General features: G+C 56.9%; 3 protein-coding genes across 13 annotated transcripts; 2 read left to right on the top strand and 1 right to left on the bottom strand.

Annotated features, from left to right (window-relative positions):
• The first annotated feature begins 1,162 nt into the window (after positions 1–1,162).
• PSMD8 (proteasome 26S subunit, non-ATPase 8) lies at positions 1,163–7,817 on the top strand. Its single transcript, XM_077853121.1, has 7 exons — positions 1,163–1,575; positions 2,579–2,651; positions 2,755–2,857; positions 3,930–4,095; positions 5,063–5,163; positions 6,425–6,536; positions 7,268–7,817. The coding sequence occupies exons 1-7, from the start codon at positions 1,213–1,215 to the stop codon at positions 7,403–7,405; spliced, it is 1,056 nt and encodes a 351-aa protein (XP_077709247.1). The 5' UTR covers positions 1,163–1,212; the 3' UTR covers positions 7,406–7,817.
• Positions 7,818–8,343: 526 nt separating this feature from the next.
• Positions 8,344–12,553, bottom strand: GGN (gametogenetin). Of its 3 annotated transcripts, none has more exons than XM_077852984.1 (4): positions 12,259–12,542; positions 12,068–12,174; positions 9,414–11,474; positions 8,344–8,523 (listed from the first exon to the last, which is right to left on the bottom strand). In XM_077852984.1, exons 3-4 carry the CDS (start codon positions 11,453–11,455, stop codon positions 8,406–8,408), a joined length of 2,160 nt encoding a protein of 719 aa, XP_077709110.1. In that variant the 5' UTR covers positions 11,456–11,474; positions 12,068–12,174; positions 12,259–12,542; the 3' UTR covers positions 8,344–8,405. The 3 variants fall into 3 exon arrangements, with proteins under 3 accessions (XP_077709110.1, XP_077709126.1, XP_077709119.1); XM_077853000.1 differs by lacking the exon at positions 12,259–12,542 and having other exon boundaries at positions 9,414–9,469; positions 9,604–11,474; positions 12,068–12,252; XM_077852993.1 differs by lacking the exon at positions 12,068–12,174 and having other exon boundaries at positions 12,259–12,553.
• SPRED3 (sprouty related EVH1 domain containing 3) lies at positions 9,948–23,032 on the top strand. 9 transcript variants are annotated; one of them, XM_077853029.1, is made up of 6 exons: positions 9,983–13,341; positions 14,836–15,016; positions 16,127–16,295; positions 16,394–16,470; positions 18,673–18,816; positions 19,568–23,032. In XM_077853029.1, the coding sequence occupies exons 2-6, from the start codon at positions 14,840–14,842 to the stop codon at positions 20,231–20,233; spliced, it is 1,233 nt and encodes a 410-aa protein (XP_077709155.1). In that variant the 5' UTR covers positions 9,983–13,341; positions 14,836–14,839; the 3' UTR covers positions 20,234–23,032. The 9 variants fall into 9 exon arrangements, with proteins under 9 accessions (XP_077709189.1, XP_077709155.1, XP_077709148.1 ...); XM_077853022.1 differs by having other exon boundaries at positions 9,984–13,337; XM_077853046.1 differs by having other exon boundaries at positions 9,985–13,337; positions 14,836–14,923.
• The last annotated feature ends 843 nt before the right edge of the window (positions 23,033–23,875 follow it).

Here is a 23,875-nt window from a genome sequence, read left to right as displayed (position 1 = left end):
AAAAAAATTAAAGAATATTTGTTTTACTTTGGCATGGGAAGAACTTTCAAAGCATGACAGAAAACACAAGAGCCACTTTATTTATTATTTTTAAAAGATTTTATTTATTTTTTCATGAGAGATATGAAAAGGTGGGACTCGATCCCCAGACCCCGGGATCATGACCTGAGCCAAAGGCAGGCGCTGAACAGCTGAGCCACCCAGGCGTCCCAGGACTCAGTTTTTTTGTTTAAAAACTTTAAAAAATGGGAGTCAATCCCTGGGTGGCTCAGTGGTTTAGCGCCTGCCTTTGGCCTAGAGAGACCCAGGGTCGAGTCCCGCATGGGGCTCCCTGCATGGAACCTGCCTCTCTCTCTGCCTGGGTCTCTGCCTCTCTCTCTCTCTCTCTCCCTCTCTCCTCTGTGTCTCTCATGAATAAATAAAAAATCTTGAAGAGTTTTGTTTTTTTTTTAATTTTTATTTATTTATGATAGTCACACACAGAGAGAGAGAGAGGCAGAGACACAGGCAGAGGGAGAAGCAGGCTCCATGCACCGGGAGCCTGACGTGGGACTCGATCCCGGGTCTCCAGGATCGCACCCTGGGTCAAAGGCAGGCGCCAAACCACTGCGCCACCTAGGGATCCCCATAAATAAAAAATCTTAAAAAAAAAAGAACACTTTAAAGACAGGTGATTTTACATATTCATTCATTCAGTCAGTTAACAAATACTCATTGACTATATACCACATGCTGGGAATACAGAAAAAGGAAAATTGATAAATATCCCTGCTTTTGTGGAGCTGACATTTTAAAGGAAAAGGCAGGGAATTGGGTTTGAGGAAAAAAAAGGGAGATGTTGAATAAGCAGGTGCGATAGGAATAGAGATTAAAAAAATGGGAACCCTCTGTTCAGACGCTGCATTTAAGACAGAAAGCCCTACATTCAAATCTCAGCAGTCACAGTCTTCAAAGCCTGTCTATAGAGTGGAAATAATGGCACAGCTTTCCAAACGGCTCCGCTACCGCCCCCTTTTGGCCTAGGGAAGCTCCTGTTAAGGTTGGAACCTCGAAGGCACGAACGTACCGTCGCGAACGCCTAGGCTGAAGCCAGGGCAGCCATATTGGTTCCGGGAGGACGGGAGGCGTTGCGACCGCTGCCATTTTCAGTTAGGGCAGTAGCGGACTTCCGGGCACCATCTTGAGTGACAGCAGAGGCGGAGCTCTGCTGACATGTTCGTTAAGGGCCGGACTCCCAGGGCACCTCCCCGAGAGCGACTAAACGCTAACGGCGGTGGGCGGAGGCCTGCAGCCGTAGCCCCGCCCCCGGCGCTGGGCTCCACCTCCCGGCCCCACTTCCGCCGGGTGAGCGTCTGTCGGCGTCGCTGCCGTAAGGCGGGCCGGAGGTTTGCCGCATCACGGAAGATGGCGGCCACGGCGGTGAACGGGGCGCCGGGCGCCTCGGGCTCGGGCCCTGCGGCGGCCTCGGGCGCAGTCCTGCAGGTCGCGGCCGGCATGTACGAGCAACTTAAGGGCGAGTGGAACCGTAAAAGCCCCAATCTTAGCAAGTGCGGTGAAGAGCTGGGCCGTCTCAAGGTAGGGCTCGGCGGGGGCGGCTACGAGGGGTCTAGACCTAGCCGAGTTCCCGGCCGCGGGCGAGACCCGGGCGGGCCGGGGGATCCCCTAGGGGGGAGGATTCGGAACCGCCAAAGTGCGGGCTTAGAGGGGTGAAGAAGTGAGAGGGGCTTGGGAGGGATCACACACGCCCCGCGGGGGGCGACGGGGGGCCGGGCAGTGATGGAAATGTTGAGGCACAGCCGAGGGAGGGGTTAAAGTTTTGGTGTTTGGGGAGGCCTAGCTGGCCGGAGCGGCAGGACGGGAGTGTTGGGAGTTTTTCCGATGGGGGGTTCTTGACGAGAACAAGTGGGGAGTGAGGACTGGACAGAATGATGAAAGAAAGAAGGCTGAGATGAAGGATTGTGTGGTTAGGCCAGACCAGATCAGACCAGATCAGGGTCTGAGAGATCTTCAGACCAGATCAGGGTCTGAGAGATCTGGGGCTTAGGGGCACATGGGGGGGGCAGCCGAATTTTGGGGACCAGAATGGTGCTCAGGGTGTTTCAGACCAAACGTGTTTGGAAAAGAGTACAAGTATTGTGGGCTGAGCTAAGTCCCTGTGTCTGATAAGTGATGTGTGGGCTGGGCAACTGGGGGATGGATGGTAGCTCCCTTTCCTCCCAGGTGTAGATTTGGGGGTGGATGGGAGGTGTAGTTGGGCCCAACCCAATAGCGTGTGGAAAAGATACTCCAGGAACTGAAGATGCTAGCATCTTCAGGCATGGTGTGTGTCTGCTGTTTACCCAGTGGGGCTATTAATAATTGTAACATGAGGTCATCGGGAATGGGCACTCAGTGTGCCCAGGCCCTGTTCTGAGCGCTTTCTGAGGACTGACTCCTTTAAAACTCATAACAGCTTTGAGTCAGGGATGATGATTAGTTCCATTTCCTAGGTGGGAAAACTTAAAGCTTAGCAAAGGTGAGTAACCTGTTCTTGAGGTCCTGTCTTCTTTCTTTCCTTCCTCCCCTGCTCTCCTGTCAGCTGGTTCTGCTGGAACTCAACTTCTTGCCAACCACAGGGACCAAACTGACCAAACAGCAGCTCATTCTGGCCCGTGAGTGTCTTTGGGGCTGGTGGGGGGTGATGGGATGACCACCAGGAGTGGTGGTTGGGAAGGGACTTGGGCACCTCCTAAGAACTTGCTCTGTCACTCACAGGTGACATTCTGGAGATTGGGGCCCAGTGGAGCATCCTGCGCAAGGACATCCCCTCCTTCGAGCGCTACATGGCCCAGCTCAAATGCTACTACTTTGATTACAAGTGAGGATGGGGCCTGTCCCTGATTGGGTGGGGGTAGGGGGTTATATGGTAGATTTTTGGGTTTTTTTCTTCGGTCACTGGTTCTCCAGCTACTCAAGTCATCTTCCTTCACCTAGGACCTCCCTCTTCGCCTAGTTCTGTCCTCAGAGGCTACAGAGTCTAGGGGTGGTCCTGGAGGTCCTTATCCTGGGATTTACCGCGTAGTCTCTGTTGGCCTCCAGTGTGTTCCCCTCTCCACGTTCCTGCACCACATTTCCACTCCCCACCGAGCTACTGTTACCAAACTTTCCTGCGGCCTCCAATGCTGTATCAGCCCTGACCTCTCTGGCTCTGCCTCCCCTGTCCCAGCCCTGACCCCTCCTGCCTGTGCTCCCCCCATCCCAGCCCTGTCTCTCCCACTGGCCTCCTAAAGTCGGAGGGGTCTTGGTCACTGCTGTGTTTCAGTACTGCCTAGCACGAGGGTGAGCCCAGAGCAGGGATTCAGTGAATATGTGTTGAATATAAAATTTAATGGTTTTGAACTCAGTTGTGCTTGCATGGGTTAATGATTAATGATTAAGAATTTGGCATCAGAAGTCAGACAAACCTGAGATTAAAACTAATTTTGCCCCTTCCTATGTGGTCTTGGGCAAATTGCTTCACCTCCCTATGCCTCAGTTTCCTCCATAAAGTGAGGGTGATAACTCTAAATATCATAATCATAGTTAACACACAATATTTATTTGAGCCAAGTACTGTTCTGATCGCTGTACTTGGGTTAAGTCATTTAATTCACTTAACCCTTACTCTCTTGACCTACCTTCTAAGAGATGGACGCTGTGGTAATACTCATTTTATAGTTAGGGAAACTGAAGCTGAGTCAGTTTACTGAAGTGAGGTCACCTACTTGGGCCCATATGACTTGTGATTTCTTCTTGCCTCTCTGGGCTTCAGTTTCATTTGAAAACCCAGGACCCAATACCTCTCCAAGGAGATAGCATGGGGCAGTCATCAGGGTCCCTGGAGCCTGGAGTGGGGTGGCTTGTAGGTTTGTAAGCCCTCCTTATGTTGATTCCCCCACCCTGGTCCACAGGGAGCAACTCCCCGAGTCAGCCTACATGCACCAGCTCTTGGGCCTCAACCTCCTCTTCCTGCTATCCCAGAACCGGGTAGCTGAGTTCCACACAGAGTTGGAGCGGCTGCCTGCCAAGGACATCCAGACCAATGTATACATCAAGCATCCTGTGTCCCTGGAGCAAGTGAGGCTGGGGAATGGGGGGAGGGGAAGGATCTGAAGGGAGAGGTGCAGGTATAGACATTAGGGAAGATTTCTTGGAGGAGTGGGCAGGGTTCACTTGTCTTTTAGCCCGGGGACTCATTTATCCAACAGCTCTTGAGCTCCAGCCACATGGTATATACTGTGGTTGGTTTTCAGACTGTACTGCAAACAAAACAGATTAGAATCCCTGATCTGGCGGGCGTGATGAGAAAGCAGACAGTAAACAAAAAGATTAAGTAATCTGTGTGGTCTGTCAGATGTTAAGTGCTATGGAGAAAAAGTAAGGAGAGTGGAGAATTGGGGCAGGGGTGAGTTTTTTGGTAGGGTGGTCAGGGAAAGCCTTGCTAAAAAGGTGAAATTTGAGAAAGATTTGAAAGGGGTGATGAACCCAACCACGTGGACATCTGGGGGTGGGTGGGAGTGAACCAAGTAGAGGAGCAGCCAGTCCAAGGTCCCAAGGCAGAAACATGCCTGTTGTGGCTGAGGGTAAACAATGAGGACAATATTTCTAGAACAAGGTGAGCATGGTCAGAGAAGAGCTTTAGTATGTACTCTAAGGTTAGGAAGTAGTTCCTCAAGTTGAGGTCTCATGGGAGGATTTTGCTATGGTGAGGATGGGAACGAGCAGTTATAGCAGGCAGCACAGTTGGGCAAAGCTCTGTCTCCCACCTGTGATTGGAGAATAGATAAGATAAATAGCTACCAGTCAGGGCAGGTTGGAGAAAGTGTGTGTGTGTGTGTGTGTGTGTGTGTGTGTGTACAGATCAGGGAGGGCTTCCTGGAAGAGGAGGTGCTCAGTCTGCATGGGGAATGCATGACTGTATGCTAAGAGTGTTCTAGCAGAGGGGATTATGGAGGCACTAGGAATGTGGTGAGCCCTCAGCTTGTAGGCCCCTTGTGCTACCTCTTCCTCATCCTCTTTTCCCGCTCCACCCTGGCCTCTACAGTACCTGATGGAGGGCAGCTATAACAAGGTGTTCCTGGCCAAAGGCAACATCCCTGCTGAGAGCTATACCTTCTTCATTGACATCTTGCTTGACACGATCAGGTATGTGGGGAGCAGGGTCCTGTGGTGGACAGAAGGAGCTTGGACTCTGGAGTCAGACAGCCCTGAGTTGAATCCCGTTCTGGCCTCTTGTGGTCTGGAGAGGATGGGCACGTCAGTTCTCTTTTTCTACGAACTGGAACTTGTCATGAGATTGTGGAAAGCAGCTCTCATCTCACTGTGGGCTGTTTATCTGCATGCCCATATGATCCAGGGATGGGCTTGGCACCCAGACAGCGCTCAGCAGACAAGAACCAAGCTGCCTGTCTTAGAAGTACTCCAGTGCACGAGGCATATGACCTAACCTCAGGTCACCTAAGCTCTGCAACCCTCAGTTTCCTCTTCCTTAGAGTGGGGCCATGAAGTCCTGCTCAGAGGTTGAGCCGTGCACAAGTGACATGGCATGCGTAGGTGGATGACATTTACACATCCCTTGAGGAATAAAAGGGCCTGGGTGGTGGCAAAGCTAGTTCATGGAGGCAAAGTGCCAGACTGAGATGGGTTTCCATTTCTTAGATGGCAAAACCAAGCCCAGAGATGTGGTGGGAGTGACAAGGGATAGTTTAGTGAGTTTAGGTTATTTATTTTTTTATCTTTGAAAAATTATTTCAATTCAGTTAATTAACAAGTAATGTATTATTGGTTTTAGAGGTAGAGGTCAGTGATTGGTCAGTCTTATATAATACCTAAGTTATTTTTAGTTAAGTATTTTGGCTCTCCAAAATGAATAGAGAGTAATATATAATGTGTGTCTGCATACCTGCCACTTGGTCTAAGAGATAAAATACCTCAGAAATGGATGCACACTCCCTGTTACTGTTTTTTTTCCCCAGAGCTAACCCCTTCTTCATTTTCAGTGACTTGATCCTTTTTCTACTTCAGTATTGATCTTGATGCCTCTTAACAGGTGGCAAGAAACCCTCTCAGGATCAGATCTAGAAATGGGGTACAGCACCCTTGTGTGTGTAGCAGGGGAGGAAGGGTTCTGTAAAGAGATCCCTTCGTGTGAATCCCAGGCGTGGTTTCAGACAGCCTGAAGTCCTCCTGGCTGGGAGTGGGATTCAAGAGTTTGGGCCCAGTAGTCTGAGAGATCTGGACCCTGCCGTGGCCCTGGGTTTGCACCTCTGTTCAAGCTACTCTCTCTCCCCAAGCCTTAAGCAGGGCAGGAAGCACGCACCAGCCATCGGTGCTGAACTGAAGGGTCATGCAGGTCAGACCTGGAGAATTGTTGGTGCTCAGTAATGAGAGTCTCATCTTTCCCCAGGGATGAGATTGCTGGGTGCATCGAGAAGGCCTATGAGAAAATCCTTTTCACTGAGGCCACCCGGATCCTCTTCTTCAACACACCCAAAAAGATGACGGACTACGCCAAGAAGGTGGCTGGGGTGCAGGGCAAGGGGCCGTGGGGCCAGGGGTGTACTCGCAATGGGGGGGAGGGGAGAGGAACGCTGGAGCAAGACTGCACATTTAAATCCAGCTGTGTGACCTCAGGCAGGTTGCTGAGCTTCTCTGAACTTCAGTTTCCTGATGTGTAGAGTGGGACTAGAATTTAACATGTGAGATGAGCTTAGCACAGCACCTGGCACGAGGTGGAGATGGACACTGATGCTCAGTACCTGTTGAGCTGTTGTCCTTCAAGGATTCCTCAGAGGTTGCAGCTTTTCTCCATGAGACTTTGCCTCATTTGACCTGGGGTGTTTATGCAGGAGTAGTGCCTCTGGAGATGCTGGGGCATGGGGTATAATGACCCCGGTGACTGAGGAGGGTCAAGACCAGACTAGAAGAGGTCAAATTGAATTTGAGCTATGGGCACAGCTGATATTTAGTGATCATTTACTCTGCGCCAAACTCTTCTCACCTCATTTAGAGGTGTTGACTCACTGAATCCTCACAGCAGACCTAGAGAGGTGTGTAATTAGAGTCCTTGTCTCAAACATGAAGAAACTGAGGCTCAGAGAGGTGAAGGTACTTGTCCAGAATTGTGTGGGTAAAGTAGGGTTGGTGAGGAACGTGAGGCAGGGCCCGCGTGGAAAAGCGCTGGTTCTACAAGGTGGGGTGGGAGCCTGTGTGATCACCCCACCCATCTGTCATCCTTCCCTTTCTGCAGCGAGGGTGGGTTCTGGGCCTCAACAACTACTACAGCTTTGCCAGCCAGCAGCAGAAGCCAGAAGACACCACCATCCCCTCCACGGAACTGGCCAAACAGGTCATCGAGTATGCCCGGCAGCTGGAGATGATCGTCTGAGTCCACCAGGCCCTGGGGTGGGGCAGGGCTTGCAGTATTTAAAGCAGTGGCAGTGCAGGGCTTCCTCCAATAAAGGTGGATTGACATTCTTTCTTCTAGGCCCTTGTCTCCCCGGGTGGAATGGTGGGGAGACAAGTTCCTTATCTCTGAAGAACTTAGACAGTTGAGAGCCCTCTGGGGTCTGAGATAACCCTCTGTTGGGTCAGCTTCCATCCAGTGGCCACTGCTCAAGCTCTCAAATGGCTGCCCATTGCGGGGCCTCAGATGCAGGAGAGCACAGGTTCCAGGTAGAGGGACTGTTGGAGGTATGGACGCACACAGGAGGGCCAGGCCAAGGCACGAGTTTTTCAGTGAAGGGGGTAAAGCATCACAATTTAAAATGTTTGCAATTAAACTGGTTTGTTAAATATCATGTGAAATGGAACCCTGTGGTTCTGTGGGCTACCAGTTTGAGAACTCTGGAACGGGAGTCGTGGGCCCTGGCATGGGCTTGCCCTGATTCCCAGCCTTCCTGAGACAATGCTGTAACTTCCTCTCTCCTGCACCACCCCCCACTTGTGCTTCCTGCCTTGAAGTTCTCCAGAAGGTATTTAAGGCAGAGTCCAGATCTGGCTGAGCCATTTGTGGGATGTGGGATTTTCAACCAAGTCTTACAGGGTCCGTTTCCACACCTGTTGTAGAAGGAATGATCACCCCTGCTCCCCAGAAGGATCTGTGCTAACAGCTCAGCTTGGCGTCAGCTTGGCTCAGCATTTGGGCTGACGTTACTAAGGGTAATGAGACTCACCCCTGGGCCTGTCAGTCCAGGTACTGGATAAATGGGACCTCTGTTATGCTCTTCTGGGTCCAGCCTCCTTAACTGTATCCAAGAAGTGCTTTCATAGAGACTCTGCCCTAGCCCACCCCCTCCATTCAACCCTAAGCAAGTGACTAACCAGTAGACATCTGGATGGTTATTTTATTGTCAAGGGGGAGGCAGAGGGCGCTGAGCAGACTGCACTCAGTTGGAATGGGTGGCCTGCAAGTCGTAGTGCTCCAGCCCGGCCACCAGGGAGCCAGCCAGCTTGATGGTGGCAACCCAGGGTGGCTCACTCAGGTGGTTGGTGGGCGTGCTCAGCCTAGGGGGAGGGTAGAATCAGCTGGACTTGGCCGAGTGGCTGAGCCCTTACCCCATCTAGGTGTCGGCTTCCCCATCTATATGAGGGGCCACGTGTAGATATCACAGAGGCAGCCTAGGGCAGGGCTGTACCCACTTACATTTAGGAAAGGGGGCTAAGGGTTGGTGGGGTCTGTGTCCTGTATCCCCCTTACCCCCACCCTTATTGAACCCCCAAGGAGCACAGAGCAGAGGGTCTCTTTGATTCAGAATCTGGGAGCCAAGGTCAGATGGACCCTGGTGACCAGATTGAGATTTCTGTGTGTGCACGTGCTTGTGTGTAGATACAGGGGAGAGGGTGTAACTGAAGGGTGCACTATCTTCTCTGGATCTGAGGACTCAGGTATAGCCTCTGCTGCACAGGGACTGTTGCATCAGTGGCCTCTGGCTGCCAAAGCTCTGGAATCCAGAGTCAGAGAAGGCTGGAGGGGTCAGGAGTGTAAAGGGCTAGGCCAGGGACTTTGTTGGAGGTATGTGTTCATCTCTACTGTCCCTGAAAAGCATGGGATGTGGTCCTTGGTGCCCTCAGGGACAGGGTTAAGGCTGTGAATAGTGTCAGGCCAGCTGGCACCAGCTTTCCTGAGGACTCCAGAAGGTCACAGGGTCAGGAGTCAGCTTGGAGATCTATATACCAAGAGGCTGGACCAGGGTGTTCCCTGTCCCTGGTCAGGGTTTTCTCTTGATCCTGAAGGATTGGAGCTCAGCTGGGTTTGAGATACAGCCAAGGAAACGGTGGAGGGTCAGCTGGGGTCAGGACGCCCAAGGGCTGAATGGGACTCTACCCGGGGAAGGTCGGTTCAGGACTTGCAGGGGTATACCCTCCCCTCCCTACTCCCGACGACCTCCCCTCACCAGGCAGACACGTTGCGTGGTAGACGGCGATGACGTGGCTGGTGGCGGCAGTAACACTTGCAGGGACAAGAGTTAAGCACCTGGAAGGGCGGCCAGTGGCGCCTGGTGCCCGCATTAACCATCCCCACTGGAGGAGCCCCGCCGCCACCACCCCCTCCATCGCCACTGTCAGTCACGGTAGCTGCAGTACGTTCGCGAGGACCGTCTCCGGGTGCGCCGTCCTCACGGGTCGCGCCTCGGGCTGCGCGGGGGCCCTTGCTCCTGCGCGTGCGGGCCTTGATGGGTGCGGGCGCGGGCAGCGGTGGCTCCGCTGTGGTGGGAGCTGGAGCCGCGGCCGGGGCCAGGGCGGGGGCCGGGGCGGGGGCCGGAGCCGAGGCCGGGGCGGGGGCCTGGGCGGGGGCCGGAGCCGGGGCCGGGGCCTGGGCCGGGGCCTGGGCCGGGGCCTGGGCCGGGGCCGGAGCGGGAGCCGGAGCCGGGGCGGGAGTCGGAGCCGGGGTGGGGGCCGGAGCCATGGCCGGGGCCGGGGCGGGGGCCGGGGCCGGGGCCGGGGCCGGGGCCGGGGCGGGGGCCTGGTCGGCAGCCAAGGCAAGGGGCAGAGTGGGAGCTGGGGCGGGGGCCAGAGCCGACTTCGAGTGGCCCGGGTGTGGGGTGGGAGGGCGGGCCACGGGGAGCGGCGTGGACTGGAGCACCCGCGGCTGCGGTGTCGGCGGCGGCGCGGGCGGCGGCGGGGGCGGCGGCGGGGGCGGCAACTCCTGTGGGCGTCCGGGCCCGGGGCTCTCAGGCTCGCCGTTGGTGGGCGCCGGGAAGATGAACATAGGCGGCGCCAGCAGGGCCGGTGCGGGCCTCCGGGGCCCGGGGGCTGGGTGCGTGTGTCCTGGCGGAGGCGGTGGGGAGCCCCAGGGCCCTGAGAGCGCGGCCGCGCGCCGTCGGGGCACCCCGACACCGCCACCGGCTCCGTTGAAGCGGAAGTGGCGCTCAGGGACGTCGGGAGGGCTCACCCAGTCAAATTTGGGCTTCGAGCCTGGAAAAGTGCTGTAGGGTGGCGGCGGTAAGGCCCTGGCGTGGGACACAGGCGCCGAGGGGGGTCCAGAACACCCCTCGCCGTCTCCATCACCGCCTTCTGCTTCCTGAGTCCCCCGAGGGACCTCGCCCGAGGGTCGCGCGGCCCCGGGAGCCAGGGGCCCCTGCTTCAGGACCTCAGCGTAAGAGATGGAACCCGGGGCGGCAGCGAAGAGTCCTCCGCCGCCCCCCAGCGAGGCTTTGGCCGCCAGGGAACTCGAGGCTGCCGGAGGGGCCAACACGGGCCCCGACTTGAAGGTGACTTTGCACAGCAGGCTCAGGCCGGACTCGGACACCGCAGGCCGGGCCGTCTCGCCCTCGCCCGCTTGGGGAAGGGCCCCCCTGCGGGCTCCGCCGGCCGTCTGGCCCTGGCCGCAGTACCCGACCTGGCTTTCTGCGGGGGGTGTGGCGCCTGTGGCCAGAGCAGGAGTGATTCTGTGGTCCGGGTGCTGCCGGTCGGAAGGTGGCGGTGGTGGCGGCTTCCGCGGCTCCAAGCGTGGCGGAGTAGGGGATGGGGCCCTCGGGACGGAGTTGGGGTCCTCTCCAGGTAGTTGCCGGGGCGGCGGCGGCAGCGGACGGAGGCTCGGAGGATCGCCCTGGCCGCGATGGCTCGCCTCCAGCAGACCGCGGACCCGAGGCACCGGAGTGCCCATGGGTTTTCGCCACTTAGACGGCGCGGGCAGCAGGGGCCCCACGGGGGGCGGGGGTTGTGTGGGGATCGCGGCCGCAGCCGCCGCCTCTGAAAGGGGCGTCGCTGGCGAGGGCAGTTCTAAGGCCTGGGGCTCCGGGGGTACCAGGATTCCCGGGTGCGCGGAGCTGCCAGGGAACCAGACGCCCAGCCCGCGAGCCAGGCGCATGGCCGGGGAGGAGGGGGTCACCTCGGGCTCCACCAGGGACGTCCGGCGGGAGTCAGAGGAGCGGTCCGAGGCCTGCTCTTTTCGGGAGCCCCCGCCCGCGGACGGCTCCGACTGCACGTTCCCCATTTCTGACGGAGGTCGGGGACTGTGGTCAGAAAAACTTGGGCCAGTCAACCTGCCTAAACTATGGGGACTCCACGAGGCTGGCGGTATTTGGTCCTACCGGTCCACCCCGCCCCGCCCCTGTGTTCCAAGATCCACTGAGGCACTAGTCGCTATCCGCATTCCTGTTCCCTGACTCTTGAGGCTCAAGCGTTCTTCCCCACGGCCCCATTCAGCGACTGTCATGCCTCCTCCCTCATGGCCCCATTCAGCTGCTGTTCAGACACTTAGGCTACATCCATCCTCAGTGTACTAAGTTGGTCCCTGTCCCCTCACCCCTCCCCGGCTTGTCCCTACACTTGGACCATAACCCCGGTCTTGAGGCCCCAAGACGCAAGGCTTGCCCGCTTTCCTGTCACTCGGGCCACATCACTCATGATGATTGTGCTCAGTAACCTATGAGGCCCGCAAGGGGTTCAAACCTCTTTCGGGATCTTCCAACCTGGCTCGGGAGGCCCAGGCCCCGCCCCTGCTGTCCGGTCCCGCCCGCGATTGTCGGTACCGGGCCTCATCGCCCGCCCCAGATCTAGCCCCGCCTCCGCGGTATTCTTGTCTGGCTAACCCTTCAGTCCTCACCTCCAACCCAACGGTCCCTCTCTCTGTGTCGATCATTTGAGTCTCGCCCTCTTCCCAGGCAGCGGCAGATCTTCGGGCCTCACTCCTAAACTTGTCCGGCTCCTGGTCTACCGGCCGGCTTCAACACTCAGGCCCCACCCCTTTCTCCAACTCCGCCCTGGCCCCGCCTTCGCCCAGGGGTTCCCACTCACCGACTCCTCCAGCAGACCAAAGTTCAGACCGCGGCCCCCTGGGCCCAGGGCAGGGCGGGGAACGGCCGTAGCAGAAAATAACCGAAAAGAACGGGGGTGAAGCGGGTGGTGGCAAGTGGGCGAGACAGCGGGGGCGGACCCGAGACCTAGGCCCCGCCCCCGGGCTCGAGGCCCCGCCCTCCCGTGAGCCTACGAGAGGCGGGCCCCTTACGAACCTGGATCTTCCTTTGAAATATTCCGACGTCCTCTTCCCCGCCCCCAAGGCCGTGCAGGCCCAGGCCCCACCCCTTCAGAATGTTACCCTTAGCCCCGCCCCTTTACGAGATGCTCCGCCCCTCGGCGTTAGCCCCTCCCCCGAAGCTCCGCCCGTTACGAACGCTGCCGCGTAGCTCCTCCCTCCGGCCCTCTCATGTGCCCCGCCCATAAAACAATTTACTTCTAAACTCCACCCTTTTAAGACCCCACAACATCTCTTCCCGAGACCCTCTCCTTCCTCGGGCCTGCCTAGAAGGCCCATCCGCCGTGGATCCGCCCCTTCCATGACGCAAGCGCCAGTCCGCGCCCTCGGCGTCCTCGCCGACTCTCCTTCCCCGGGCCCTCCGACCCCGCCCCCTTGCGAAGGCTCCCTTCTCGCCCCACCCCTTTTCGAACCCTACCAGGTACTCAGCTCCTCCCATTTAGGACCCAAAGCGAAGACCCTCACCTCTTTAGAACCCTGACACCAGGCCATGTCCCGAACCCTTACCCGCATCCTCAGGGATCAATGACGCGGATGGGTGGGAAAGTGGGGGATCCTTTCTGGATCCTGAGAAAATGGGGGCTGGGGGGCTGTTTTCTGGAGCCGTGACGGGCTCTAGGACCCAGCGGGCAAGTACGCCCGCCTCGCGCTTACCCCTCCCCCAAGCCGCCCCCTCCCCCTCACCCATCTTCCAGGTTCCCCCTCCCTCCCCCGTCGCCCCGGCTCCCGGTGCCCGTCTCTAGCGCCGCCGGAGCCAGCGAGGGAGCCGGAGCGAACAGGAGGAGGAGGAGGAGGAGGAGGCCAAGTCGCCGCCGCTCGGAGCCCGGCCGGAGCCTCCCAGGCAGGTGCCAAGGGGGGCGAGGGGGCGGGGGCTGACAGACTGCCGGTCCTGGTGAGGGGGCGGCCAGGACCGCGCTGCGCCTCCTGCCCACCGGGGCGCCCCCCAGACCGCGGCTGGAAGGACAAGGGGTTGGGGGCCCCCAAACTGCGCGGCAGCCATTTGGGGTACCAGTCTCCATTTGGGGGCCTGCACTTCTCCGAGGACGCCCCATTCATAAAATTCCGAACTGGACCCCCACCACTGAGGAACTCTGGGGACCACTCCCCCAGGGAAACAGATGTGCGGGGAGCATAGGGCATCCAGAAATCCCGGCGTCCCATCCCAGCTAGGCCCTGGGGGACCCCTGCCCTCTTTCTCTGCTTCACCTGTTGTCGGGGGAGGCGGGCGGACAAAGGAAGCAGCATCACGTGACTGCTCATTCACAAAATCCCATCCCATTGAGAAAAGGGGGCTGGGGGCGCTGCGACCGCCCCTTCCCCTCCCGATGGGCCGGGGAAAACCGGCAGCCTGCAGGTGGGGGGAAGGGGCTAGAGCTCGTTGCCTGGGTCCCTAAGGTTGAGACGCCAGGGTCCCTGCGCTAGGTGGTAGTGAGGGGCTGGACGCTGATCCCGGTTACTGGGCGGAGGGCTACGTCCCCTGAGCTGGGGGGCGGGGTAAGATGGTTCTGAAGGATGCTGGGGCGGGGAGGGGGAGGAGGAGGGATCAATTCTCCACCTCCCCTCAATCTCTCCCCCTTGCCTTCCCTCGGCTGGGACCTGAGGGAGCAGGCTTGATTTTTGTGAATGAAATGCGCTCTGGTTGTGTCTCGGTCGCCCGTTTCTGGCTTCTTCTGCCTCCATCTCCCTTTCGGCCTCTCTCTGGCCATTTCTGGTTCTCTCCCTGCTCCCTGCCCATCTCCCGTTGCTGGGTGACTCAGTGAGCTTTGCATCCGGTCTCATTCATAAATCCGGGAAGGGGTGGGGGGAAGAGAGCCTGGGTTTCTCACCCAGCCAGTGGCCTGGGCGGCAGAGTGTGGAGGCAGTGTAGGGGGGATCTGGAGCTGAGTTGATGGGCTCTAAGAAAATACATATGCGCAGGCACCCAGCTGTGAGGGGGAACGATGGGTGGGGCTGTGGGAATGTGCTGAGGGAAGGGAAGGAGACTGGGTTGGTAGGGGAAGAGCCGGAGGGGGAAGGGAAGTGGAAAACCGAGGCTGTGGGGGTCAGGATGGGAATGATGGGGAAAGAGACGAAGGTGGGTATGGAGAGGAGAGGTAGATGTGGAGAAGGTAGGCACGGGAGAAAAGAGGTGGCATGAGGAAGAAAGAAGCCATGCTGGAAGAAGGTGGGCATGAGGGAGCAGGCAGGTATGTAAGAGAAAGTGAAAACCGGTGCCCGAGGCCGCAGCGGAGCCAGATGTGAGGGATGAAGAGGGGAGATGAGGGTTGAGGGCACACTGGACAGGAGAGCAGGGCCGGAGCCCACTGACTGTGTTGTGCCTGTCTCCCCACCCGCTCCAGGTACATGGTTCAGGTCCGAGCCGTGGTGATGGCCCGAGATGACTCCAGTGGGGGCTGGCTGCCTGTGGGGGGCGGGGGCCTCAGCCAGGTGAGCGTTTGTCGGGTCCGAGGGGCCAGGCCCGAGGGGGGGGCCCGCCAGGGGCACTACGTCATCCACGGGGAGCGCCTTCGGGACCAGAAAGTGAGCCACCCTGGGGCGTGGGGGTAGGGTGGGGGCGTGGGGAAGTAAGGGGATGGGGCTGGGAGTGCAGAGATGATGAGGTCAGGTCATCTCCCAGCCCACAGTCCATCGGGGTGTGGGATGTAGTTTGGAAGTGTCTATCTGTGTTACGGAGAACAACTGGGAGCTTTGAGAATATCTGGGGTATCAAGCAGCTCCTGTTCACTGTCGTGGCCTGATGGACGACTGTCACAGCAGCCTCCTCACAGGTTTTGCCATGCTCCTGCTCTGTCCCCCCCCAACCTCAGTCTGTTCCACAGGGGCCCTGCTAACACCTGACTCAGATCATGTCCCTCCCTCTGCTCAGAACCCTTCTGTGGCTCCATCTTGCTCAGAGATCCTTACCAGGAGGCCCTACACCACCAGCCCCTGTCTGCTCTAAGTATATATGGAGGCATTTGGTGGGGGACCGTCTGGATGTGTCAGACAGAGTTTATAATCCTGAATGTGGGTTCAGCAGGAATATTCGGGGCTGCCTGGAATGATGTAGAAGGACAACGTTGAGGCTTCAGCTAGGGATGTAGTAGAAAGACTTGGATTGTTTGAAAAGGCTTGGGGGTCGGGTTGCATCTCAGAGCAGGGGTCAGAAGGAACAATGTAGGGGGGTTTGAAATGGTGTGAAGATACATGGTGATATTGGGCGAGGATATAAGGAAACATCTAGGGTGTTCACCAGCATCCGAGGGGAAAATCTATGGGAGTTTGATAAGAATTTGGGGGTAGCATTTTGGGATGTTATTGGGGCATCAGAAGGAGATTAGGTGTAATATTTTGTGCTGTTCAGGATAGTCCGGGGAATATCGAGCCAAAAGGAGGGACACTGGGTTATCAGAAGGGGATATGGAAAATATAGGGATCAAGGGGCTTGGGGGAAATATTGAGGGTATCAGAGGTGTGCTCAAAAAAATTGGGGAGTGGTGTTGGGTGTTGACCAGGGTTCAGGGGTACACCTAGGATTGACAAATGAAGTTTGTGGGATACTGAGGTATGCAGATACGCTGAGGGTTGACAGGAAGTCACCAGCATGGCTGGTAGGGGGTGTCTGACCTGGTCCCCCTCCTGCCCTCTCAGACCACCTTGGAGTGTACCCTGAGGCCAGGCTTGGTTTACAACAAAGTGAACCCCATTTTTCATCACTGGAGCCTGGGTGACTGCAAGTTTGGACTGACGTTCCAGAGCCCTGCAGAGGCTGATGAGTTCCAGAAGAGCCTGCTGGCTGCACTGGCTGCGCTGGGGCGAGGTAAGTGGCTGGATGGCGGGCACTGGAGGATGGGGTGGAGGGGTGGGAGGGGGGCAGGGGCCCAGGGGACTCACTGTCTGCCTCTCTCCCTGCCCCAGGCTCGCTTACGCCCTCTTCCTCCTCCTCTTCCTCCTCCCCTTCCCAGGACACCGCAGAGACTCCCTGCCCTCTGACGGTGAGTCTCCAGGATACAGCTCTGCTGGGAGGGCCGGGGTCTGTTTCCATTCTCCAAACATTCTTGAGCATCTCTTGTGTATCAGGCACCACGCCACATGCTGGGGACACAGATTTGGGCCCAAACTATTGGTGTCAACTTAATGCCAGTTATCCTAGTTTTCCTGTTATGTGGTGGGTCACACATTCATCCCAGAGTATTTATTGAGCACCTTCAAATAAGTAGTGTTTTGGGCATTGGGGATACATCAGTGAACCAAACAAAGTCCCTCTCCTCATGGAGCTTCTATTCTAGTGTGGGAAGGCAGAAAATTTAAAAATAAAATAAAAGATAAGCTATACCTTTTAGAGTGAACAAATTAATGACCAGCCCATCCTTCTAGTTCCTCAGGGTCGCAACCTTGAAGTCATCCTTGATGTTTTTCCTTTTTTATGCTCCTCATCCAATCCATCATCAAATGTTGGCTTCATTTTCAAAATGATTAGAATCCCCTTCCAAACCTGGTACTGTCCAACCCCATCTCCCAACTGGAGCATCTCAGTTATTGTCAACTGCCCCCCTCCTCCTACTCCCTACTGTCTGGAAGTTCCCTACACGTAGCCAGAGGGACCCTATTGACATCTAAGTCAGATCATGACCATCCCTCCACTCAGTCCGTCCAGGGGTCCATCTCACTCAGGGTAAAGGACAAAGCATATAAGGTCCCCTACCATTTGGCCCCCTGTTCTCCTTTTTGCTCACTCTGCTCCAGCCTCACTAGCCTCCTCATTGTTATTCAAACACGGCAGGCAGTTCTATCTCAGGGCTTTTGCACTGGCCTTCCTTCTGTTTTGGAATACTCTTCCTCAGATTTCCACGTGGCTCACCCCCTTCTGGGTTTTATACACATATCACCCTTTCAGCGAGGCCCTTGCTGAGTAAGCTGTTCAAAACTGTGATCTCCCGATGCTCCCTATCCTGTTCTAATTATTCATCTTCTAAGATAGTTTCCTAATTTCCTTTCTATATAGACAGTTTTCTTATCTGTTAGTTTATTGCCTGTCTCCTGTGCTAGAATGCCAGCTCCAGGAGGGCAAGGATCTTTTTATTGCTTTCTTGATGCATCTCCAATGCCTAAAACAGTGCCTGGTATACAGTGAGTGTTCAGTAAATATGTGTTGAATAAATTTATTGAATGAATAAATGCACATAATGTCAGATGCGATTTGGCATTTGCTGGGAACAGTGGGAGTTGCTGAGACTTAGAAGAATGAAACTGGTTCCCGGGCAGAAAAGCGGGAATCGCAGGGTAATGGGAGATGTGGGTGGGGCTACAGAGATCCGTGGAGACAGGTCCCACACATTTCATGCTTCCTCAAGAAGGATGCCGTACTTTCCATGCTCCATCTTACATCCTCACAATGGCCTTTGTGAGCCTGGCATGTCGTTGGTGCTCAATGAATGTTTACTGAAGATAGCAAATGGATGAAATCAGAATGACCCCCGAAGTTACAGAAAAGAAACCAAGTGTCTGAGAAGTGATGTTTCAGTGTGTAAAGGACTGTTGGTTTGGATGGGAAGGAACCTCTTCCTGGTGGGTGGAATTGCCCCAGTGAAGGTGTGGTGGTGGGAACGAGTCAGGACCGTGGCTGTCTGGCCAAGGGAGAGGGCTTCTTCTTCTTCTTTTTTTTAAATATTTTATTTATTAATTTATAGGAGACACAGAGAGAGAGGCAGAGACATAGGCAGAGGGAGAAGCAGGCTCTCTGGGCAGAGCCCAATGCAAGACTCATTCCCAGGACCTGGGCCAAAGTTCGGTGCTCACCCCCCCTCCCCCGAGAGGGCTTCTGAGAAGGGAGAAAGCTAGTTTGATGTTCTGTAGGTTAGCCAGCTGAGCAGAGAAGAAGAGGGGGTCCAATAATAAAAAAAAAGAACCATTTCCAACTCTTCCTGTACTTCAGGCATTGTGTTACGCCCTTGACAGTGGGTCCTAACCACATCCTTATGAATAGACATTATTATGATCCCCATTTTACAGAGAAGGAAACTGAGGCTCAAAGAGATGAGGTCACTTGCCGGAGGTCACACAAGCAGTCAGTGGCAGAGCCGGGGCTTGCCCCGAGGCCTGTCTGGCCGCAGAGCCCTCGCTCGCCACGGGAGGGGGTCTATGTGAGGGCATCGGCTGTGCCCGGGTCCGGCTCTGAGGCCGCCACTCTCCCCCAGTCCCACGTGGACAGCGAGTCCTCCTCCAGTCACAGCCGCCAGGAGACGCCTCCCACCACCGCGGCGGCCACTATCATCACCGTGGAGTCCGCTTCTGGCTTCGGGCCGGCTACGTCCCCCCAGCGCCGCCGCTCCTCCGCGCAGGTGCGACCTCCCACCTCCCACGGGCGTCGGGGCTGGGGGGCCTCCGGGTGAAGTGGGGGCAGGGTGCCGGGGCCCCGAAGTAGGGGAGAGCTGAGACCCCAGAAGGGCCAGAAACCACAAACAGATCCTAGAGGCTGGCTGGAATTCAAGGCCGTGGTGGTCAGGACGGTGCTTGGGGACTCCAGTTCCTCGGAGGGTTGGTGAGGGCTTCCCGCGTCTCCAGCGCTCAGGGAGATTGTGGAAAGTTCTGAGTTCCGAATGCAGAGGGGTTTGGGGGACGACTTGGACAATGCTTCATATTAGGGAGTTTTTCATGCTCGTGGAAGGGGTTCCTTAGACTGCTTAATTCATTAGGAGGGGCATGGGCTCTAAAGGAGTTAAGGCTCCTTGGGGACTGGACTCCTGCGTCCTGAAGGGGTGCAGAGCTCCCAGATTTGGGGGTAGAGGGTACTGGATGCTGGGACTTCTTGCGTCTTGAGAGCGGACAGGACTGAGAGCCTGGATCACCGGGTCCTTAAGGAGAGGGCTTGGTGCCTGGATTCTTCGGTCTATTCTTGGATTGGAGAGGAGTGGGCCGGGGGCTTAGAAGCCCGAGTGCCAGACGCAGGCACTCAGGATCCCAGCACAGCGTCCTAGGACGCACGGGGCCTGAAGGCTGGGTCTCGAGCCTTCCGAGACTGGGATGCATTGCGGTGGAGTGTGGGGGTTCACGGACCCTGCTAACCTGTTCTCCTGTCCCTTCGTCCCACAGAGCTACCCTCCGCTCCTACCGTTCACGGGGATTCCGGAGCCCTCAGAGCCCCTGGCCGGGGCAGGGGGCCCGGGCTGGGGCGGCCGTGGCTATGAGGATTACCGGCGCGCCGGGCCGCCCGCGCCCCTCGCCCTGTCCACCTGCGTCGTGCGCTTCGCCAAGACCGGCGCGTTGAGGGGCGCAGCGCTGGGGCCCCCCGCCGCGCTACCCGCCCCTCTCTCCGAGGCTGCGCCCCCAGCGCCCCCCGCTCGCCCACCCCCGGGCCCCGGGCCTGCCCCCGCGCCCGCCAAGGCCTCCCCCGAGGCGGAGGAGGCGGCGCGCTGCGTGCACTGCCGGGCGCTCTTCCGCCGCCGGGCCGACGGGCGCGGGGGCCGCTGCGCCGAGGCCCCGGACCCGGGTCGCCTGCTGGTGCGCCGGCTCAGCTGCCTGTGGTGCGCCGAGAGCTTGCTCTACCACTGCCTGTCGGACGCCGAGGGCGACTTCTCGGACCCGTGCGCCTGCGAGCCGGGCCACCCGCGCCCCGCCGCGCGCTGGGCCGCGCTGGCCGCGCTCTCCCTGGCCGTGCCCTGCCTCTGCTGCTATGCGCCCCTGCGCGCCTGCCACTGGGTCGCGGCGCGGTGCGGCTGCGCAGGCTGCGGGGGGCGCCACGAGGAGGCGGCGCGGTGAGGACTGCCTGGTGGGTCCGGTAGCTGCACCGAGGACCCCAAATTGAGGGCCCAGGACCCTGGACTCCGCTCGGACCCCCAAACCCAAACCTAGGCACACCCGGAACTTGGAGCTTGAGTTTGGATTGAGAGACCCCAGACCTGGAACCTGGACCCCAAATCTAGGACTGAGAGACCCCAGACCCAGCTTCATTGGGATGTCTGTCCAAGAGGTTCCAGGCATCCTGAGTTCTGGCATCCCCATCCTGCCACCACCCCCTCCCTGACCTAGACTAAGGAGACTCCAGGCATCCCCAGACTCTTCACCTCAGGCAGGCCGGGGAGCACATGTATCCCTGAGAGTCACAGGGCCGGGCCCCCCGACTCCCTGTTCAAATAACCAACCCAGACCCGGTCATGCCTGACACCATGAACCCTCAGACTACAGTTCCGGAGTTAGTCAGGAGTTGCCAATACCTGACCCTGCCTGCATACAATTATTCCTGCATACAATTAGATCTTGAGACCATAGAACCCAGATTCACCCCAAATGGTCCCTGAATGCTCACCTAAAACTTGGGGCACCCATATCTGCGGTATTCTTGTAGCCCCCAGGACCCTGAGGCACCAAACCCTCTTGAGATGCCCTGAGTCCTTAGGTATGCCCAAACAGATGTCCTCTGACCAAAATGACTTGGGAGACCCATCTCAGAGCCTCCATCTATGCCCCAACCAAACTCTAGATGTCACACTCCCAAGATGCTCTGGGAGCCAAGGAGTGTAGACCCACCCACCCCAGACCAGTGTTCCCAGAACTTTGGATCTCACATATAGGACTCTGAGGTGCCTAGTACTCCCAGATGTAGTACCGAAGGCCACCAATATATTAGGGCCCAAGACACTGGTCTCAAGTCCTCAGATAACCCTCTTTCAAAACCCCTTAGACTTGGGATTTCAAGCCCCAGAATGGCCTGGAATCTTTGGCTGCTTTGTACCCATAGATCCCCAATCCCCTATAAAAGCTGGAAGCCCAGCTCCCAGGTGATGGGATGTTCATGGCAACCCAGACCTCTCACCCCACGGCCCCCAGCTCCTGAATGACCCGGAAGTACTTTGGGAGTACCAGTTCCAAGACCCCAAGGTGCCATCGGTCCCTCAAATTCAGGGCTTAAGCCTATACAACATTGGGATTGTCCCTGACTCAAGACCTTGGCCCCTCCATACAAGATGGAACTGAGGTGCTCCAGGACCATAGCACCTTCAGATCCCAGATTCTTTGGACTTAAATCTCTTAAGGCTGATATTCCCGGAGACTTGCTGCCCTTGAATCCTACTGGCCATAAGCCCCTGAAACCCCAAGGTCCCAGACCTCTGAATTCAAGCCCCAGCCCAAGCCCCCAGCATCTCACAAAATTACTCGGGTTTTTTACTCGGGTACAAAAACAAACAAACATCATTTTGAGCTCATGTTTCTGGATTCCAGGACTACCCCAGATCTCCCCCATTCCCATTTCTAGGACCTGGCACTGTCCTAGATGATTGTGCAGGCTGTTTACTAAGCAAAGACACACAGTCAAGGTGGGGGTGTGGCTGGAATTCACACCGTACTCTGCTGGCTGCACTGTGCACGGAGTCACTTTTTAGGCTAGCTGTGGCTCTACACACACACACACACACACACACACACACACACACACACACACGCCCCTCTTGCACTCTGCCCCAAGCCCTTAAGCCCCAGCCTCCTAGTCCAAGCTTTTTATGTTCGGCCCTGTTAACCCCTTCCCTTCCATCTCAGAGTTGGGGGTTTGAAAGCCGGTTTCATGGCCCTCTGTGATGCCACAGTCTCTTTTCCCTGAATGGAAGGGGACTTTCAGGGTACCTCAGATCTGATGGCCTGAAGTGGAGGATCAATGTCTTGGAGAAAGACAATCTCAATGCTGTATGGGCTTGGGACCTGCACGTGGTCCCAAGCATCTGGAAATGTGCACTTACCTTTCTTCATTACCCAGACTTGGATGGCCTTGTAGGGGTTCAAGGGATAGGTCAAGGGGGTCAGAGGGCTAGATCCTTCTGTCACTTCCTTTAAATTATTAACTATTTATTACATCCGGAACCTGTGAGATTCCGCTCTCCCAACCAGACCCTGGGATGGGTGAGAGAAAAGGGGGATGTCCCTCCCATCCCCACTCTGCCCAGCTCTCGTCACTGTCAGACCCACCAGAGCTGAGGGCGGAGGGACCAGGGGGCTGGGGCAGCCTGGGTCCCCATCCCCCTCTCTGTGCCTCGGTCTCCTCCCTTCCGTGGTGGGCGGGGGGAAGCTCCATTCTTAACCTACCTCGTTTTGGGGAGGGGTGGGACGGGGACCAGAGTGCTGTAAGGTGCTGTGGGATCTGCGGATGAAGCGGTGGGAGCTGGGGAAGGTTCCCCCGGCCCCCACCTCCCAGCACCGCCTCTCCCAGGTCCCCCAGTCCTGCTCCCTGCTGATACCCACCTCTGATCCATGATTACTCTTCATCACCCCCAAATCAGGGGTGCATGGAGGGCTGACCCTGGGAGCCAGGAAGACCTCAGACCCTGGAGCCCCCAGGCCCAATTTCCCAGCTGCTTGCCCCTCAGATTGGATGCTTGGCCCCCAGACTTGGGGGAGGCACCCCGATATTTATCTTCCTGATCTTGATTCCAAGCCAGTCTGTGACCTCAATATTGTTATCGTCAGTGCAGGCTGCCGTGGCGGGGGAGGATGGGGGCCAAAGACCCAGCCTTGTCATTGGGGAGGGGGCATGAGATATTCGCTCCAAGAAATGTCTGTGACAAAGTCTCAGCCTGTGTCCTTTATTCACATTGGTGCTCCCCATCCCCTCACCTTTCTGAATCAGCAGAACAGTCTGCTACCCAATTCGTCCTTTCTCCTTCAGATCCTTTAGTCCCAAGCAGACCCTCCAGCTGAGTTTTATACATTCAGTCACTCAAGTACACTTACTGAACACCCATTATATGCCAGCCCCGTTTCTCAGCACCCAGGATAAAGCAGTGAACAGAGCAGACAAAAATCCTTTCCCACGAACAGCTTATGAACTTTATAGGGAAGGAGATAATAAAGGACACGTTAGAAAGGATATGTACTATAGGGAAAAGCTGAGTGGAGATGTGGGATAGTCATTTTTAGCTAGGGTCTCCAGGAGGCCTCATTGAGCAGCTGGCATTCGAGTAAAGCCTTAAATGAGGCGAGGGGGTCCATGGATGTCTGCGGGAGGAACATTCTAGGTAAAGGGGAACTGTCCAGGCAAGGCCCTGAGGGAGAAGCATGTCTAGGTAATTCTGAGGGACCTCAAGGGTGTGAATGTCTGGAGAAGAGGAAGCCAGGAGGAGGATACTGAGGGCAGAGAGGTGACAGGGCAGATCTGTGGGTCCTTGCAAACCATTGCATGGATTTTAGTGGTCATCCTGAGTGAGGTGGAGATACGGGACAGCTCCATGCGTGGGAGGGCTGTGACCTGACTCAGGCGGTTTACCCATTCCCTCTGGTTGCCTGTGGGGAAGAGACATGGGGACGGGTGAGTAGGGAGCAGGGAGGAGGCTGCTGTGATGGTCCAGGAGGAGACAAGGGCACATGAGATCAGGGTGAGAACAGTGGAGGCAGAGAGAAGTGGGCAAGACAATG

The sequence above is a fragment of the Canis aureus genome, chromosome 1 (assembly GCF_053574225.1).
Source record: "Canis aureus isolate CA01 chromosome 1, VMU_Caureus_v.1.0, whole genome shotgun sequence".
NCBI classification, from domain to species: Eukaryota; Metazoa; Chordata; class Mammalia; order Carnivora; family Canidae; genus Canis; species Canis aureus.
Note: the sequence above shows the minus strand (reverse complement) of the source record. Positions and strands in the feature narration are given on the sequence as shown.